At 42.3% G+C, this 19,985-nt stretch overlaps 1 protein-coding gene across 7 annotated transcripts in view; it reads left to right on the plus strand.

Moving 5' to 3' along the window:
• ARAP3 (ArfGAP with RhoGAP domain, ankyrin repeat and PH domain 3) overlaps window positions 1–19,985 on the plus strand; it is a 67,668-nt gene that overhangs the window by 35,928 nt on the left and 11,755 nt on the right. For all 7 annotated transcript variants that reach the window (XR_006103653.1, XM_042464765.1, XM_042464764.1 and 4 more), the window contains 11 exons: window positions 2,734–2,836; window positions 6,073–6,271; window positions 6,482–6,545; window positions 7,533–7,696; window positions 11,385–11,597; window positions 13,074–13,179; window positions 16,627–16,774; window positions 16,865–16,933; window positions 17,663–17,737; window positions 18,079–18,193; window positions 19,110–19,238. Coding sequence is in view for 6 of the 7 variants with exons in the window: in XM_042464765.1 (XP_042320699.1) it covers window positions 2,734–2,836; window positions 6,073–6,271; window positions 6,482–6,545; window positions 7,533–7,696; window positions 11,385–11,597; window positions 13,074–13,179; window positions 16,627–16,774; window positions 16,865–16,933; window positions 17,663–17,737; window positions 18,079–18,193; window positions 19,110–19,238 (1,385 nt within the window). In the remaining variant the exon portion in view is untranslated. The remainder of the gene's footprint in view (window positions 1–2,733; window positions 2,837–6,072; window positions 6,272–6,481; window positions 6,546–7,532; window positions 7,697–11,384; window positions 11,598–13,073; window positions 13,180–16,626; window positions 16,775–16,864; window positions 16,934–17,662; window positions 17,738–18,078; window positions 18,194–19,109; window positions 19,239–19,985) is intronic.

Raw genomic sequence — 19,985 nt, forward strand, 5'->3', positions numbered from 1 at the left:
CAAGGACACCCCTTTTCAGGCTGCGGGGAAGCGGCGTTTTGCCGCTTCCCTGCAGCCTGAAAAGCGGCGGATCGGGGCATCAGCGGCTGCCGTTCTGGCCGCTGAGGCCCCGATACACCGGGGAAAGGGGCGGGTGCAGAGCGCCCCAAATGGGCGGTCTATAACCCGCCATAGTTAGCTGAAAGGACAGATCATACAATCTTATTATAGCAAAAACAATAGTGTATCTAGTGGAACATGAAAGACTAACAGATTCTGTTTGGCATATATTTTTGTGGACTGAAACCTACTTTATCATATTCATCTAATTAATTAATCTGTACCATAACTGTATCCTATTTCATTTATTTGTTTGTTTATTTAAAGGATTTATATCCTGCCCTTCTCCCAAAATGGGATTGAAGGCAGATTACAATAATTTTAAAAGCCAGAATGAAAACTTTCAATACAAAGGTTAACAAAAGTAATTAAATATTACTAATATTAAAATATAAGTTAAAAATGGCATAATTAATATAATAATAATAATAATCAACTTTATTTGTATTTTCTGCCTCTCCCAAAGGATTGAGGTGGGATTACAACCATAATACAATAATAACATCTAAAATGTTTACAATAAAACAATAACATCATTTAAAAATATAATTCAAGCAATAAAATCATCATCTAAAATACTCAGTAACGACCAGAAGTGGGAGTTTTTATTTGTTCTTTAACAGTAAAACCAGTATAAAAAAAAAACACCAAATGTGTATGAAAATTTATGCCAAATAAAACTGATTAGTCTTCAAGCTGTCATGTTATAAGATACTTCTTCAACAGATTAATGCAGTTACCTCTCTGGAAATCACATTCTGACACTTCATCATCCTCTTTCGGGAACGTTTCTGGCTTTTCAGTATTTGGTGTCATATAATTGTGTGTGTGTGTGTGTGCGCGCGCGCACACACACACACACACACACACTCTAAATGTAAGATGAAGATAGCTGCAACATTTTTAAAGATTTTGGGCCACTTAATCCAGTCTCTTGCATAGATTTCTGTTTAAAAGGTAACCATCTCTCTTGTTATTGTTAACTGCCCTCATGTCAACCATGACTCATGGTGAACCTGTGGATGAGACATTCCCAAGATGCCCTGTCCTCCATTACCCTGGTTAGTTCATGCAAGTTCATGCCTGTGACCTCTGTGATTGAGTCTATGCATTTGGCGTGTTGCTTTCGTCTCTTTCTACTACCCTCTACCATTCCTAGCATTATAGTCTTTTCTAATGAGTCACTCCTTCTCATTATGTGCCTGAAGTATGACAGCCTCAGTTTGATAATTTTTGCTTCCGAGGAGATTTCATGCTTGATCTGTTAAAGGACCCATTTATTTGTCTTTTTTGGCTGTCCATGGTATCCTCAGCACTCTTCTCCAACACCGCACCTCAAATGTGTTGATATTTTTTTTCTGTCTGCATTCTCTACTGTCCATCTGTCACATCCATACACGATAGGGAATACAATGACTTGGACAATTGTGACTTTAGTGTTCAGATGTATATCTTTACTCTTCAGTGCTTTTTTCTAGTTCTTTCATAGCTGCCCTTCCCATTCCTAGTCGTCTTCTTATTTCTTGACAGCAGTCACCGTTCCGATCAATGCTTAGTCCTAGGTACGGAAACATTTTAATTATTTTCATTTTCTCCTTCTCTAGGTTGAATTTAGGTATTTCTTCTGTGGTCATTATTTTTGTTTTCTTTATGTTCAACATTAAGCCTGCCATTGCACTTTCACCCTTGACCTTACTTAGTAATGCTCCAAGTCTGTGATGTTTTCCATAGTGGGGAACTAAAGTCAGATCTTTCTGCTTCATGGTATGCATTCCTGCTACTAATTCCTGCTCTAATGTTATTTTGCATTAGTGTAACCTAGAAAATCCTTGTGTTATTTACTGAAAAAGGATGCTTTTACTTTAATTAAATCCTGGAAGATTCCTCTTTGGTTGTATTCCAGGCTATGGTCAGCTTTATTTTTTTAAGTAGTTGCTGGGGACAGTGAATTAATTTGAAATGTATTGCTCATATTAAAGTAGATGAGAAAATTAGCAAATCAGCAGACTAGTTTCATGTTCAGAAGCAGTACACCTCTGAATGGTTGTTGTCAGGAACAACAAGAGACTCTTTAGTTCATAATATGTTTGTGGACTTCTTGAAGGCATCTGGCTGAACACTGCTGGAGACAGGTTGCTGGCTAGGCTGACCAAAACTCATCTACTGTCTTGTCTTGCATTTGCCCTTTGATCTCCTTCTGTCTTTGACTTCACAGCATTCCTGAAGGCCAAACTGGGCAAGGTGCAGGAACCCTATTACTGTATCTCCTTTCTCCTGACAACTCTGTTTGTTTTAACCCCAGCTGGGATGGAGTAGAATTTGGTCTGGGGCCAGGGCACTGAGTAACAGAGGTTTACTCTTGTGCCTACACAATTTTCTCAATCTAAATTGTTCTGTGAAAAATGTTATTTTCTCTCCTGGGGAGAATTGTGACCAGCAGCAAAAATACTGGGTAAGGGATAAGATCTTTATTGGGAAATAATGTGAGGTGGAAGGAGAGAAGGGGCAACAGAGAAAGCAAGAGAATTAAAGAGAGAACTAGTGCTGGGATCTCATGTCTTAGCTGAGTAAAAGTGTTGCAGTTGCTTGATTAGGACAGGCACTCTCTATAACCCCTCTTTCTTCTGTCAACAGGTTCCGCTTCACACTGGAGCTGTATCTGAACAATGAACGAGTACAACAGCTCGGGGCTGATGGTCCAGACAGTCTGCAGTCCTGGGCCAGTGCTATTGGGAAGGTAATGGCAGGCAAAACCAGCTCTCCGCTGGTAGTCTAAAGTCACTGAGTTATCCATGTACTTCCTGAGCATAAGTATCACTTATCCATCTATACTATCTATTACTGGCATCCAGGTGTCCTATTCACTGACCACACGGTTGTGACGCGGTTTTTGCTTATGTTCTGGAAAGGATGGTGAAAACATTCAAAATTATTGTTTTTGCATTGAACAACGGGTTTCCACATAGGTAGGAACATTCTATAAAGAAAGAATTCCTCTCAAACAGGAAAAAATTGTTCTTCTGATATTCAACACCCTGAAGTTTAGTATCAGAATTATCCTGTGGATAATAAAATGGAATGGAGGTGCAAAAAAAAAACCTGTTTTCACTTCAGGAAAATGGGTTTCTTGTGCAGAAAGCATGGTTAACTGTACAGGAAATCTGTTTCTCTCACACACAAAACAACTTATTTGTGCAAAAAAGGTGCTTTCCTCCACAGAACAATTTATCTGCAATACCTCAGTACATCTGAATACAGGGAAAGGGATATTTGTTTTCTGCTACAGCAGAAAGAAAACTACTTATTTGTAGTTTTAACAAATTTCTTTATTATTTGTTCTCACATGAGAAAAAGAAATAGTCAGGGATTTATATCCCTACCTTATACTATGCCCATTTCCCTTGTATCATAATTGGGAAACATGCAGCCCATGGGCCATAAGCACCACTACCATTCTGTTCATTTGTGTAGACCCCAGGCCCCTTCTAGACTCACATGTTATTTGTTTTTTGTTTTTGTTTTTTTAAAAGGGAGAATTACAACTCCAGAAGCCACCAAGGAACACACATCTCTTGCAACGCAAATGCCTTTCCTCTTGTTTTATTTCCCCCCCCAAAAAAAATCTAATAAAACCACAAAGGAAGTGATATTCTGGTCACTTCTTATTTCGCAAGAAACAGGTGCTGCAGCCTACAGCAAGTCAGTATGTGTGAAAAATGGCCCGCTCAACAGTAGCCAATTTGTCCTATGTAGAGATTCCTTGTAGATTCATCACAAGTTGACCCCACCTGTGAATTCCCTGTAGCCCTGTATCAAACATTTATTTTTCCACAATCATGTATCCTTCTGTCCTATCCATGTATTCTTTTATCATTCACAAGGATAGAGTAAGCTGCCTACATGGTAGTGCTTGAAATGTAGAGCCTTATCATACAAGGATCCTATCCAATGACAATTTTGTTCTCTGTAAAAACACTTTTCAGATGGGATTGTTTTCTTACCTTGGACACCTTCATTAACAATGCAGAATTAAAGCATCTGTTTGCACTAAGGGCATTAGCACATTACAAAACAAACAAAAAAAGACAAGAGGCAGCTATATAAAAGTAGATTTCTGCTTTCCCCCCACATGATGTCATAGTACGTACTGCCATTCTCCCTCCAGAGGGAGATGGTTGTAAAAGCGTGGCTTTTGCCAAACAGATTTTTCCAGCAGCACAAAAGGCACACATTTACAATTGTCTCTGTCTGTAATAGAATGGATGTGCTTCAATGGCATTTGTTGTTGCTAACAGTCCTCAAGTCGACCCCGACTCATGGTGACCCTATGGATGAGACATCTCCAAGACCTGCTGTCCTTCACTGTTCTGCTCAGGTCCTGCAAATTCATGCCTGTGACCTCCCTCATTAAGTCTATCTATCTAGCATGCGGCCTTCCTCTCTTTCTTCTGCCCTCTATCTTTCCTAGCATTATTGTCTTTTCTGATGCTTTCTGATGATATGGTCAATGTATGGCAGCCTCAAAATTTGGTCATCTTGGCTTTCAGGGCAAGTGCAGGCTTGACCTGTTCAAGGACCCATTTGTTTGTCTTTTTGGCTGCCCATCGTATTGTCAGCATTCTTCTCCAGCACATCTCAAATGCATTGACCTTCTTCGTATCCGCTTTCTTCACTGTCCAGCTCTTGCATCCATACATGATGATGGGATGTAAACTGAAAGCTGCTTCTGTCTCGCTGCCCCCCCCCTCTCTTTTTTTTTGTCATGGAATAAGGCTGTATAGTGTCATAGCATACAGCAGTTGCCCACCACTTCCTCCAAGACATTATCCTCGCCTCTCCCTCACACACGCACAACTGTGCTTGAAAAAGTCTCCAGCCTTCCCTTCCCTTTTGTCCCTCAGCTCCAAGAGGAGTTTAGGCAGCAGAGGGGGTGGCAGGTTTGGGAGGAGGAGATGCATTCCTGTGGAAGCTGGATTGCTCCAGGGCTGTCCCACAAGGGCCTTCCAGGGGGACAGAAACTGGACAGTGAGAGACCCACAAACTTTTCCTCTGCCTTGATCACAGGTCTGTCTCTGTGAGCACTCTCCCTGCTCACCTCCCACAGCCGCCTTTATCTCCCATTCTCTTTCTGCTCTCTCCTTTACTGTACACCAACCAAGCATGAACCACCATGCAAATGCAAAGGCTAGATGAAGAGGCTTCCCTTGGGAATATACTTGCTATTCAGGTGTGTGTGTGTATGTGAGAGAGAGAGAGAGAGAAAGAAAGAGAGGGCATTAGCACATGTTACAGTGACAGGGGCTGGAACTCTCCTGATCACTCCACAACTAGACAGTATGCCCACTAATCACCCAAAATCTGCATAAGGGCACAATTAACCGTTCACACATGGAATAAGAGTGTAACAGAAGCATCAAAGGAGTTTTTCCTGTTAGTTAAAAAAGTGCTTTTAAAACAGTTTCCCACAGGTCAACAACAGAACAGCCATGCTGTCATGCAGTAAACCTCAACAGAAGGCATTGTTATTCAGATGCAAATGTGCTTTAATTGCCTCATTCAGTATATTCACATTGTTTCACTGGACAGCATCACAAAACATTCTGCTTTCAGTTAGTCTCAGAGCTGATATTGAAAATGGTTTTGTACTACTGCTGCATCTGTTCTAGTATTCTTCCCCCCCCCTCCTTTCTGTATGGATTTTTTGTGCTGAATTGGGGGGAAAAATTAGATTTCTGCTTTAATTATGCAGTATTAAATTGTTGGTTTTTAAATTGTCCTTTATAGTTTAATATTCTATGTGAACCACCTTGGACAGTCTTTTTGTTCAAAAAGGTGGCATAGAAATGCAACTGACAAATAATAATCAGTCAGTCGGTATGCCCATATCTTGCTTTCATATTCTGGCCAACATTCATAGATCCTGTGTAATCATTTCAAGTGCCTCTTCAGATCTGACATTTCCTTCCATTGCAGTGGTTCACCCCTCTCAGTTGCCATTGCCTGCTGGGCTACGAATTCCAGAGGGTGGGCAGGCTCTGCTATAAGTCCATGTTAAATCCCAGTCAGTGGCTGCAAGGTTTCTTCATCCTCCAGAAATCTCACCTTTTCATATGTCCAGGGGAAGAGGGGGCAGCTGAGGACAGCATCAACCTGCGGCAGCTTCAGGAGCTCAGTGAGTCCAGTCCCTATCCTGACAAATTAAAAAGGGCTGTGCCCCACATCGGTTGGGGAGGGTCTATACCAGCCCTATTTTTCATTGCTTGTAAGGTACTAAGGGATATTTTTTTGAACTTTCATTGATTCAGTTTGGGAGCCCCACTTGGGCTTACAAGCTATTGCACAGGACATATATTCAACTTTGCCATCTTCTTCTTTTGTGTAGGTGTTGTCCCCCTGGCTGAAGGTGCAGAGAAGAAAGAGATGCTAGTCCTCGTGGAGATGGGGCGGTAAGATGAGTGAGGAGGAAGGACTCTCGGATAATCACACCAGACAAGTCCCCCCACCTTTTCTGTGAAGAAGCTGCTAGCAAGGATATAGTAATGAGAACAAGATCATGGTGTTGAGGCCAACCTATTACGAGCTTTCTTGTCAAGATTTGTTCAGAGGAGGTTTGCTTTTGCCTTTTTCTGAGGCTAAGGGAGCGTGACATGCTCAATGTCACCCAGTGGGTTTCATGATTGAGCTGGGAATCTAATCCTGGTCCCCAGAGACAGTGACTGTCTCCACACTGCTTTACTCTGGTGCCACAACAAACTATGCTTCCCATAATTCCATCACATTGAGCCATGGTGTCAACCTGGATTATTTCTGCAGTGTGGATGCAGCAATAATCCAACCCTCAAACCAGTACCTTCCTCATATTGCACAGAAAGCACTCCCTCTCTCGCTATCCTAATGAACTCTGATCTTGTCTGCAGATAGTACCCTCACCAGTGTGGCTAGATATTTAGAGAGGTGATGGATAGGAACTAATAATTGTTGCTGAGCATGCTAATGATGCATACTAGCCTTCTACCCAATTCCAGATCTGGGGTATGGGGTCTCTTCTGGCCATCTAATTTTTTTTTCACAGATACTCTTTCTCTTTGCTTTGTTCTTATCTGCTCCTTAGAAATCATATTGAAGCAAAAGCTAGGATATGTCCCAGGGATTTTAGAAGGGTTAGTGTGGGGAAGGGATAAAGCAGTATGATATTCCTGTGTTGTAGAAGGGCAGATGAAGGGCAGGAAATTCAGACTTGTAGCTGAACTAGTGGAGTAGAGTTTATTGTAGTAGGGGTAAGTGATAAAATCCTAGGGTAAGAAAGGTTGATGCCATAGTGGATAGTAACGTCAAATGTCTAGAGGCAGTCACATGGGCACCACCAGCAGAGGGCAGGAGGAAGCAGCTTAGCAGCCCTTCCGGTGCCACTCACTCTCTTCTTTATTTTTTAGGACCTTCTGCCTTCAAGGAACATGTCGGCTAGATTTTTCGACCTGGTGCATGGCTATCCAGGCTTCAGCTGGAGGCCAGGGGAATGCTTTGCGAGATCAGCAGCTCAGCAGGAGTGGCATCCCCATCATTGTGAACAGCTGCATTGCTTTCATCACCCAGTATGGTAAGTTACTCAAGGCCTCCTCCCGTTGTCCAAAAATAATCAATAATAATAATAATAATAATAATAATAATAATAATAATAATAATAGGAGAAGAAGACCTCTTTTGAAAAAACCTTCCCTGGATCCTACTGTACTAGATAATTACAGGCCAGTCTCCAGTCCTCCATTTTTGAACAAGGTGCTGGAACATGTGGTGCCTTCCCAACTCCAGGCATTTCTGGATCAGACAGATTATCTAGATCCATGTCAGTCTGGTTTTAAGCCTGGTTATGGGACAGAAACAGCTTTGGTCGCCTTGGTAGATGACCTACGCAAGGAACTAGACAGGGAGAGTGTGTCCCTGTTGGTTTTGCTGGATCTCTCAGTGGCTTTTGATACCATCAACCATGATATCCTTCTGAGCCACTTCTCTGGGATGGGTCTTGGAGGTACTGTACTACAGTGCCTCCATTCTTTCCTGGAGGAGCGTTCTCAGGTGGTGGTGCTTGGGGTTTCCTGTTTGATTCCTTAGTCATTGGTCTGTGAGGTCCCTCAGGGCTCAGTCCTGTACCCTGTGCTTTTTAACATTTACATAAAACTGCTGGGAGAGATCATCCAGAGTTTTGGAGTAAGATGTCACCTGTACACTGATGATACCCAACTCAATCAGTCCTTTCCACATAATTCCAAGGAAGCTGTTTGTGTCTTAAACTGGTGTCTGGCCATTGCAATGGACTGGATGAGGGCAAACGAACTGAAGCTTAATCCAGACAAGACAGAGGTGCTCCTGGTCAGTCAAAAGACAGATCTGGGAATATGGATTCAGTGTGTGTTAGATGGCATTACACTCCCCCTAAAAACACGGGTTCATAGTTTGGGGGTTGAGCCTGGAAGCCCAGGTATCAGTGGTGACCAAGAGTGCATTTGCACAGCTAAAACTTGGCGCCAACTGCACCTGTTGCAGGAGAAGTCAGATCTGGCCACTGTGGTACTTGCCTTGATTACATCCCATCTGGATTACTGTAATGTGCTCTATGTGGGGCTACCTTTGAAAAGTGCTCAGAAACTTAAGCTGGTCCAAAGAGCTGCAGCCACACTGTTAACTGGAGCTGGCTACAGGGAACATACAATCCCCTTGTTGCAATAGCTCCATTGGCTGCCAGTTCATTTCCAGGCACAATTCAAAGTGATGGTTTTGATCTGCAAAACCCAAGACGGCTTGGGTCCAGGTTATTTGAAGGACTGTATCTCCCTTTATGAGCCCACTAGAGTATTGAGATCATCCAGAGAGGCCCTTCTCTCTGTCCCTCCACCCTCTCAGGTGCGTTTAGTGGGAACAAGAGAGAGGGCCTTCTCAGTGGCTGTTCCCAAGCTCTGGAACTCCCTTCTTCCCTAGAGAGACCAGGATGGCTCCATCCCTGCTTTCCTTCTGGCGGCAGGTAAAGATGTTCTTATGCCAGCAGGCTTTCGCAAACTGATAGGGGCTGGCAATGGTGTGTGCTATTTAAATTTTAAGGTTTGTATTTTTAACATATTCTATTTTAACTCATAACTGTTTGAATTTTTTAAATGGTTTAATTGTGTTTTAAATTTTATATTTACACATTTTAATGTCGCATTGTTTTTAAAATTGTGTTCCTATATTGGGAGAAAGCAGGATATAAGAAAATAAAACCATCATTATCGTCATCATCATCATCTATGCTCTATTGTGAACCCAAAAAACAATATGGGGCAGGGTGGAATTGCCCTATAACTTTCCTGCTTGCATTCACTGCAGTTGTTTGCAAATGTATACGTGGGAAGCTGTGCTGCTTTTCAACTTACAGATTGCTTCTCCAAGAGTTTGGAGTTTAGAGTGCAGCAGAATTTTGAAACAAAGATCACATTCACATTGCTCTCTGCTGTTACAATGCACCAGGAGAAGAAATATTCCATGATAATAGGAGCTGTTTGTCTAACAGCCATTTAGCTGATCAGAGGGACATGTCTACCTATTCACTGATACCTATTCTGAAAGAAACAGAAATACTCTCTTAGGAGTTTATCAGACAAGGGAAATTGGAAGTATAATCCAATGGCAATCTGAACGCAATCATGGGGTTTAATGTTATTGCGTGATAACCCACTACAAACAAATTCAGGCAATGGGAAGTTAGTCCAAGCGCAATCATGGGGTTTCACGTTATTGCATGATAGACTGCCACACGCAAATTTGGGCAATGGCATGCTATTTTTGGGCAATGGGGAGCCAGTTCGAATGCAATGAGCATTCACGTAATTTCGCTAAACTAGCGAATTCACGTGAATGCATTCTGGCCCCACTTTCTTTTCATTCGAAATTAAGAGAAATTCCTCACATGTGATAAACTCCTTAGCAATGGATCCCTACCAATCCTGGCCACAGTTTCAGCCTAAGCACTAGTAACTGGCAGTAGCTCGAGCTCTGGAATTTCCTGTGCACAGAACTCCTATGAATATAATTGCTAGTGTCCAAATTGGACAGAGGGCAGGTAGTACTGCCTTGTTGGATGGATATCCCTGGATCCAGGCATAGCAGTTCATTGTAGTTCAGTGGATTCTGAATCTTTTGGTATTGGCTTCTAAGAAAATAACTATTTATAACAGAAGAAGGATTCTAGATGTATTCAAATTAGTTTGGCAAGCGTTCCTAGATTTATATACCAATGCTCCTTGCACAGCAGGGCCCTTTAGTACTGCTGAGATATCACTTTTCACAGGCATCTGAAAGCAGAATTAAAACAGTAGTTCAAAATGGCAGTTCATACAGCACTATATCATCTGGCAATTCCCATGCCTTTCCAATATTTCCTACAACTTTAATTAGAAACTCTGCTTGCATCTTCTTCTCCTGTAATTGCATCGTGAGAAGCTAGTCTGTCAAAGTTTCTTCCAGTACAGCAATTTTAATGTTGGGTAAGGTCAAAGTATTTCAGTTTTGGCTACCAGCTGCATAGTGCCAGTGAAAACTGTTTGCACATCAAAGTTTGCAAATTATCTGATCTTCATCATACAGTCAATATAGAGCAGGTAAGACTTCTAAGCCAATTAGATAACTGAGAAGTAAAATTACATGATAGCATCTTTGTAAGAAGAAACTTTTGGTAGTACCATAAACCCTTTCAATATGGCTTGAGCATATCATCTTACTAAAGAAAAGAAACAGCTGGTAGAAATGCACATGCAGCTGCCTCTATGTACTTTAAGCCTGATCATAGACTCACAAACAGAATAGCTTGCTTTCATTTTATTCAGCAATCCAAATGGTTGTATCTGTTAGTTCTTCTCTGGAGGGGTCCGGGGGCTAGAAGTTTGAATTGACTTATTTTTGTTCATATCAGGGGATTCATTACTGCTACAGATACTGTACCTCAAGAAAAAATTCAATTAAAATATCTAGTAATTAAAGTTGTTTTAAAAGACTAGAGAACAAAATCAGTTGAGTTAGATATTATTGTATTTCTGCTATGTCAGAGAGTGTTTGTTTCTATTAGCCATTTCCAGCCATTGGGGTGAGTTGATCTATAAATATAAATAAGAACTTTTCAGTAGAAATTCTTGGCTGAGATACTATGCTAGGCTTCTCAGCTGTTTCTGTGCTTTGTTTTGGGTTTAGGATCCCTTCCCCCCAAGTGTCTTTCCTGAATTGCACTGCCTGGCTCTGACTTGACCTTTCTTGTCCGTTAGGACTGCAACATGAAGGTATTTATCGGAAGAACGGAGCCAAGTCCCGCATCAAGCTTTTGATTGAGGATTTCCGTCGGGATGCCCGAAATGTCAAGCTGCGCATCAGTGATAATTTCATTGAGGATGTGACAGATGTGCTGAAGAGGTTCTTCCGGGAGCTAGAGGATCCTGTCTTCACTACATACTTGCACCCTCAGTGGAAAGAAGCTGCAGGTACTGTGCTACTCTCTCATATGTTGCTCTTTCATTGCCCCACGCAATCAGCAGTTAGAAACATTAGATTTAAAATAACAACAACAACAACAACAACAACAACAACTTTATTACAGCCATTTGGCCAGCACAATTACAAAATTCCAATTTAAAACAAAACTTAGGCCTGTTACAGACTGCCAAAATAAAACTGCTTCGGGTCTCTTTGGAGGTATGTTATTTAAATGATGCATGGGTCCTAAGAGTTTGGAGGTTGCGCCAAAGCCACACTTCATTCCTAAGCACTGGAGTGCAGCTTTGGTGCAGCTTCCGGATTCTTAGGATGCATGCATCATTTAAATAGCATGCCTCCAAAGAGACCCGAAGCAGCTTTATTTTGGCAGTCTGTAACAGGCCTTAGTCTTATACCATAGGTTCATATACAGACAGATTGGAGAGTATAAACAAATGATAGTTTATAAAAAGTGAGTATAAAAAGTAAGGATAGGACTGCACGATCAGATAAACACACAACAATGAGTAGGCTGCCAGCACCTCGCAAACAACATCATATTGTGTAACAGAGCACCACATTCAAGAGATATTAGTTCAACATTAGATTTAACACTAACCCATTGATACTGATTCTAGATCAAAAATTCATTCATGAACTTTTAATTGTTTTAGTGAGGACTATAAAATTAATTGGTTAATAATCAGTAGCACATTGTCAACAAGTTAGTTAGAAAAAACGTAGAATGACTTAAAACAACCACCTAAATCATCCACAAATAGCTAATTAAAAGAACATGAAATGTTACTTCTTTCTCAAATTATTAAACTCTTTGCCATTATAATGATTCAAATGACAGCTTCTTAAATGGTTGGTTTTCTTTTTTTTAAAAAAATCAAATTTGGGTAGCAAATTAATTTTAATAAATTATTTCCAAGCTGTGTTCCAGATGTTTTTGAACTGCAGCCCCTCATCTCTCAAGTTGCCCACCTCTGTACTACAGCCTCTTTTGCTACACTGGAATTGCTATGAGCACCTTTATGAGGTTCACACAGAGAGCTCAGCTCACTATAATGTTATTGTTGAGCCACTATTTGCAGAAATGGTCATCCAATGCATTATCCTATGACCAGATTTTCAGTTCACCTTTTTTTTATGCTGACCTCTCACTCTTATAATGCGGGAAGTGATGAAGCAGGGCTACATAGGAATACATCTGGTAGACATGAGGAGTTTACAAAGGCAATCTTCTCTGCCTTGGAAGGAGTAAAATCTCCTACAGGGAAGCCTCATTGCCAACTGAGTCCTTCCCTGAACTGGATGGCCGAGGAACATGGGAAAAGGCTTGAGGCCACAGAACATGTCATTAGCATGTATTGAACATATAGTCAATAGTCACTCAGTAAATACTATATAAATAATATATACTAATATTTAAAAGGTATACATCTACCAAAACTTAATTCTTTGCTTCTTCCTTCCAGGAATCACCCAGAAGACCCAACGACTGGACCGATACAAGGAGCTGATAAACCACTTACCCCCCCTCAACCGCAGGACCCTGGCTGCTCTGATTGGCCACCTATATCGGTTAGTCTGTCCTCCCCCTCCTCAGTCACCTCAAAGAAATCACTCCTTGCTAGCCAGAACTACTTGTTGGTCTTCTCTGCCTTCAAGTGATTTCTGATTTATGGCAACCCTAAGGTTAACCTGTCATGGGATTTTCTTGGCAAGATTTGTTCAGAAGAGATTTGCCATCGCCTTCGCCTGAGGCTGAGAGTATGGAGTATATCACACAGAGCTTTTGGGTGGTTTTGTAGCTCAGTTCCAGCTCAATTCCGAAGTGATTGCACTTCCAATGATGCGGTTTCACCTCATAAAGGGACTGTTTTATCAGACACCATTGATTTCTATGGGAGCCCCTTGCAAATTGCTTCAGCAGTGTTTCTGAAGTCACCCCTCATTTTGGTTAAAACGGGGGAAAAGTGGCTTCAGAGAATTCGCTTCCTGGCTGCCTTCGATTGCACTACGATTTGGTCTGGTGTGGAAAAGCACTCCGATGCCACCCCCCTTGGCCCCTGCGTCCTGCTCCATCATTCCCCTCCTCCTCCTTCATGCCATCTCCTTCTCTCTGCCAATCAGCCGATCCCATCATCTTTGCGTCCCCTGCATCCTCCTAGACCCCAATCTGCTCCACTCCTTCAGCCTCCCACCTATCCCATCATCCCTGCCTTCTCCTAGACCCCCATCTGCTCCTCTCCTTCACCCTGACACCTAACCCATCATCCCCTGACTACTCTTGCATCCCCATCTCACCCCCTCTCCACCTAACCCATCATTCCCTGACTGCTTCTGCATCCCCATCTCGCCCCCTCTGCCACCTAACCCATCATCCCTGCTGCTCCTGCATCCTGACCCTGGCCCCAGGGACCCTCAGCCACCTATCCCATCATCCCCTGACTACTCCTGCATCCCCATCTCGTCCCCTCTCCACCTAACCTATCATCCCCTGACTGCTCCTGCATCCCCATCTCACCCCCTCTGCCACCTAACCCATCATCCCTGCTGCTCCTGCATCCTGATCCTGGCCCCAGGGACGCCCAGCTACCTATCCCATCATCCCCTGACTGCTCCTGCATCCTGATCCTGGCCCCAGCAACCACAGCCACCTATCCCATCATCCCCTGACTGCTCCTGCATCCTGATCCTGGCCCCAGCAACCCCCAGCCACCTATCCCATCATCCCCTGCCTTCTCCTAGACCCCAATGAAGGATGACAGCTAAGGAGGGGACAAGGAAGGAGGACAGCGTCTGGAGCCCCACTGAGCATGTGCAAGGGGGCCGATTCGAATTGTTGACCCCTCACAGTATGCTCTGATGTAGTAATACAATGTGCACTCACTCCCCTTTGCTTGAGTCTGCATCACGTGACTTGCTTGGAATCGAACTGACTTCTCTTCTCCCTCACTTCGGAAGGACAACAGAAAGGCAACCAGGTGTGGAAAAACATGACGTGGTGTGGAAAAACATGACGTTTTAACCTCAATCCGAATTGCTAGAGAGGAGTGACTCTGGATCTGGTGTGGAAAAACGCTTTGCATCACTAGAATAGGAGTGACTGCGGATCTGAGCTGCAACCCCCACCCCCCATGTGTGATAAGGTCCTATGTGACTTGCCCAGGGTCATGCAATGGGTTTCATGGCCAAATGGGGAATCGAACCCTGATCTCCAGAACTGTAGACCAACACTCAACTATACCACTATGGCACATATTTTTTATTAAAGCTAAGCTCATTTCAAACAGTTAATTTCAACAAATGCCTCATCCAGATGGCTGATCTGAATATTCTCATCTCAGATAATCCAGATTCTAATATGTGTGTTTCACAACAGCATGAGGAATATTAAAGAATGCAAAATTATGGTTGGAGTTATCATGGCCAATGATAATAATAAACCTAGTTCACTTTTAATATTCTAATTATGAAAACATGATTCAATTAAACTGTATACTGCAGAAAATGTTATTCTATGATTAATAATTAAATACACATTTAGACATTCAAAACATTAGCAATTTTGATTTCTTATAGGTAACACCTGAAAACATACCAGGTAGTCATTTTTCTTGAGAACTAAAGTACAGACAACTCAAGTTTCACAGATCAGAACTACCAGAGCTATTTTCTGGTTTTAAAAAAAGTAGCCATGAGGAGGGCAAGACTGGATCAGGGCTGTGGCACTAGGAGGGGGTTAACAAATTTTGGCCCTTTGTGTGATTTCTCTTCTGGAAATCTTCCCTTTGATGCTGTCAGTAGCTATGGACATAAAAAATTTTTGGGAAAATATGGGTTCCTGTTCTGTTTCCCCTTCATCCATCTGTTTCCAGTAGTTAGGGATGGCTGAATTTGAGAAACAGATCCAGAGGGGAAAGATTAAATCTCCTTCTTGTAATGCCACAAACCCAGTTCAGATTCTTCTCCCTACCTTTCCAGTTGTCTTTAAATTAGGGGTGGGCAAAATATGCCCCATTCCACCCAAAATGGCCAAACAGTTCCCAAAATCACCACCAGCACACTGAAGCCTTGGAGGGCACATTTTGCCATTTTCAATTCTCTCCTACTTGTTTCTGGGTCTTTTGTACTTTATCTAAAACTAGATGTAGCTGCTTGACTTCTGGGGTTGCCATTGAACTTTTATGGTGCGGTGAGTGGGGGATGCAAGTGTGGGGTTGCTGAGGGTTTTTTAGGGCAAAATCTGAGGGACAGGAGAGGGCTGCCCTCTATGGTCCTGAGAGTTGGAATATAGCCCCCAGCCTTTGAAAACTGGCTACTCCTGTTCTAAATGTTAAAAGAATATGGCACATCTAGATGGTATATCATACACTCAAATTACAATCAGGTTACCTTTTCCAGGCTCAGCTATGCAATTCATCCCTCAACTGTCCCCTAGATCACTTTGAAGTTCTTCACATACTACGGTACTTCAAACAGTAGAGTACCAAATTCACAGTCTGTTGAAATAAATGTATGAAGGGCTCATTCTTGGGCCTCTATTGAAAGTAGTTAAATCCATACATCTCCTCGCTTTTTCATGTGCGTGTATATACCTGCACTCACTCATGCATACACACAATTATTCAGTCTATGCCTGGCAGGAAAATGTGCATGGTCTGAAAGTTACAACCGCCAGATACTTGTTTCCTGATTTACAGATAATTATCATTCCCTCTTTTTGAATAACATTTTTTACATATCTTGGCAGTGGGACAAATTGGGGACACATGCACTCCTTCATGCTGTTCTCCAGCTTTCAAAGAGTATATTGGGAGAGAACTGAGCAGCATCAGAAAGATGGACAGCAGAGGGGAATCAAATCAGTGTGTGAGGGGAAATGGAAAATATTTGCAAATGAAAGATCTAAAAGTTTTCTGCTTAGCTGTTTGCCAGATACTGGATTTTTTGCTTTCATCTCTGCCTCCTCCTGTTAAGCACAAGAATGAAGTTTCCTTGGTGTCTTTTTACCTCTTATGACAGGGTACAGAAATGTGCAGATCTCAACCAGATGAGCACTAAGAACCTGGCCCTGCTATTTGCACCCAGCCTCTTCCAGACTGATGGGAAAGGGGAACATGAGGTCAAGGTGATGGAGGACCTGATTGACAACTATGTCCACATCTTCAATGTGAGTTCCATGCCTGTGCCTCATCCTGTCCTCCCACACACAGCCCTTGCTGTGCTATGTGTTCACTGTATTTCTTCTTCTGCCCCATAGATAGATGAAGACCAGGTGTTACAGATGGATCTGGAGAACAGTCTGATTACTACCTGGAGGGACGTGCAGGTACTGCGGCTCCTCCTGCCCATCTTTTCAGCATATTGCCCAGCAGGTATGCTGGCAACTGCAGCAGCCAAAAAGATGTCCTTAAAGGGGTTGGAATCATTGGATGACTAAAAGCATGATAACTTGTAGTTCATTTTGGGAGCCAGCCCCTTTGTAAAGCATTGACTGATATCCTACATCACAGTTACATGGCATAAATCTCTACAAGTGGAGCTGTGCAACCTATTTGCTGAATGGAATTTCTGCACAACTAAACACCCAAATTTGCATCTGAATGCACATGTGCTTCTTCATGTGCACAAGGGCATGACAGGGCTAAAACATCATCAGGATTCTAGCCTGTAAGTTTGAGTTGATATTGGGCGATGTAAATGCTCAGTCCTTAGAGTTTTATCTGTGGTGATTGATTTGTAACCAACAATGTTTTTGCATGAAGTTGCAGTCATGATGAATCTGCATCTATAAATCAACCCTAGTAATACTGTAATCAGATATTAGTAAGGGAACTACCACTCTGTATTATGTGCATTCCTATTTCTGATAAGTGTTAGACAAATACTGTGGCAGATAGTTCCTGACTTCCAAAACAGTTTACGAATGGCATATGCATTGTGGCATTCAGACTCCTTTTTTGGCCATCTAGAAATGCTATCTATCTCCTCTTGTTATTGCTGCTGCTGCTGCTGTTGTTTTGTGCCACTAATGGCCGACTTGCCTTTCTGACTGCAGCTCTCACAAGCTGGTGATATCATTCTAGAGGTTTACCTGGAGCAGAGGAATACCGACTGTTGTGTCACTCTTAAGGTAACCTTTCAACCATCACTGCCTCTGGGTATCACTGGGCCATGTGAAGCACCTGACCATTTCATGCAGGAAGAGAAACCAGTCCAAGAAATGCTGGTTTAAAAGGAAATCTCCTGGGCAGCCAGAGTTACTGTCTTGTTACTGAGTAGAAAGGTGTGGGTTAATAATTGTCACTGAAACATGGCGGTGCTCCTGCTTTCCTAGCAATTGATTTTTAATTTGGGTATATCAATAGACTGCAAATCATCTTCTCATGTTGGACTTTGTATCCTGGCCTGACAGACCTCAAGCCCTTTGGATTCTGGACTGGCTGACCTTGAATTCTTGCAATCACCCTGCAGGTGTCCCCTGTCATGAGAGCAGAAGAACTTACAAATCAAGTGCTGGAGATGCGAAATGTGGCCGCAAGTCAGGATATTTGGCTGACCTTTGAGGTCTTAGAGAATGGGGAGCTAGGTGAGTGGGGCTGTAGCTTTCTGAGATGTGTGTCTGTGTAGACCCAAGGAGGTATTTCAGAGTCTATAGGTCTAAAGCATATATATTTTTGTCTATTTGTTTAATGTCTTTCCATTAAAAATCCCGCAAAGCTGCCAACAGTAATTGAATTTCAATACATGTGAAGTCCTATGGCCATTTTTCAGGGCTCCACATTTTAAGAAGGATGGAACCTGAAGCATATCCAAAGGACTACAGAGATACTGGACTCTGGAAACTAGGTCCTGGGAGGAATGGTTGAAAGAGCTATGTATGCTTAGCCTAGTGGAAATTAAAAGCAATTAGGATGGTGAGGGGTCTAGAAATCCTGTCTTACAAGGAATGGTTGAAGACATTGGCTTAACCTGAAGAGAAGAAAATTAACGGTTAATGTGTGTTCCTTTTTTATCAATGTGATTTGATTGGTATTTTAATTATAATTTTGTATCTACCTATATTTTTTCTTATTAGCCTCCATGGGTAGTATTTTCAGTTGAAAGGCAGGATGTAAATTGAATACATAGGCCTGTTACAGACTGCCAAAATAAAGCTGCTTCGGGTCTCTTCGGAAGCATGCTATTTAAATGATGCATGCATCCTAAGAATCCGGAAGCTGCACCAAAGCTTAGCATTCTTCAGTCTGAGATACTATAGTTGCAATTCAGATCTTGAACTGAGCAAGGGCTTATATTAGGTGACCTCCAGGATCCCTCCCAATTCTAAAATTCTGTGATTCTATGAAGTATAAAATACATTCCCTGGGGTCTTTATGCTAGCAGCCACTGGCCAAATCACAAAGCAAACTTGACCCTCTACATTTTTTAATATACATTGTGTGCCCCCACTCCCCAATATGCATACAGTGAATTCTGATAACATTCTGGTCCTAATTTTTCAGAGCGCCCCTTGCATCCCAAGGAGAAGGTTCTAGAGCAGGCTCTACAGTGGTGTAAGCTTTCCAAACCCAGCTCTGCCTATTTGCTAGTGAAAAAGGTGCCCATTCAGGAAGGCAGCTGCCTTTTCACAGGTGAGTCAATCTGCCCTTGGGGAGAGCCCAGTGTTGATGTCATTGGGACAAGCAAGTCAGCTCTCTGGCAAATATTGCTTTTGGGGTATATAGTGACAGACTCCACAGTCAGAAAGAACTGGCATGGTGTAATGGTTTGAGCACTGGACTACAATTCTGAAGACCTGGGTTTGAATCCCCAGAGAGCGATGGAAACCCACTAGCTAACCTTGGGCAAGTCACATTCTCTCATCCTCAGAGGCAACCCCCTCCCCCGAACAAATCTTGCCAAGAAAACCCTGTTATAGTTTTGCCTTAGGCTCACCATAAGTCAAAAATGACTTGAAGTCACACAACAGCACAAACAATAAATAACAGTCTGGGGTACATAGTTTGAGTAACCGGGAATAGATTTCTGTGCTGTCAGTCACAAGAGTTTATCACACAGGGGGAGATCCCATGTGAAAACAGGATTTAAAAAGTAGGAAAAAAACAGCAAAACCGGGTTGATTTTCACACATGTCATTGTTAAACTTGTGTTAATCCGAACAGAAAGTAAACAAAAGCTGCTCCTTTTTACTTTCAAGATTTTCTGAAAGTAAAAAAGAGCAGCTTTTGTCTACTTTCCCTCCAAATTCCGTTCAAGTTAGCATTAGTTTAACAATGGCATTGTATGAAAATCAACCCATTTTTGCGGGTTTTATCCAATTTAACCCCCCATTTTTGCACGGGATTTCCCTCGTGTGATAAACTCCATAGGAGACAAGA

Source organism: Sceloporus undulatus, chromosome 4 (genome assembly GCF_019175285.1).
Source record: "Sceloporus undulatus isolate JIND9_A2432 ecotype Alabama chromosome 4, SceUnd_v1.1, whole genome shotgun sequence".
NCBI lineage: Eukaryota > Metazoa > Chordata > Lepidosauria > Squamata > Phrynosomatidae > Sceloporus > Sceloporus undulatus.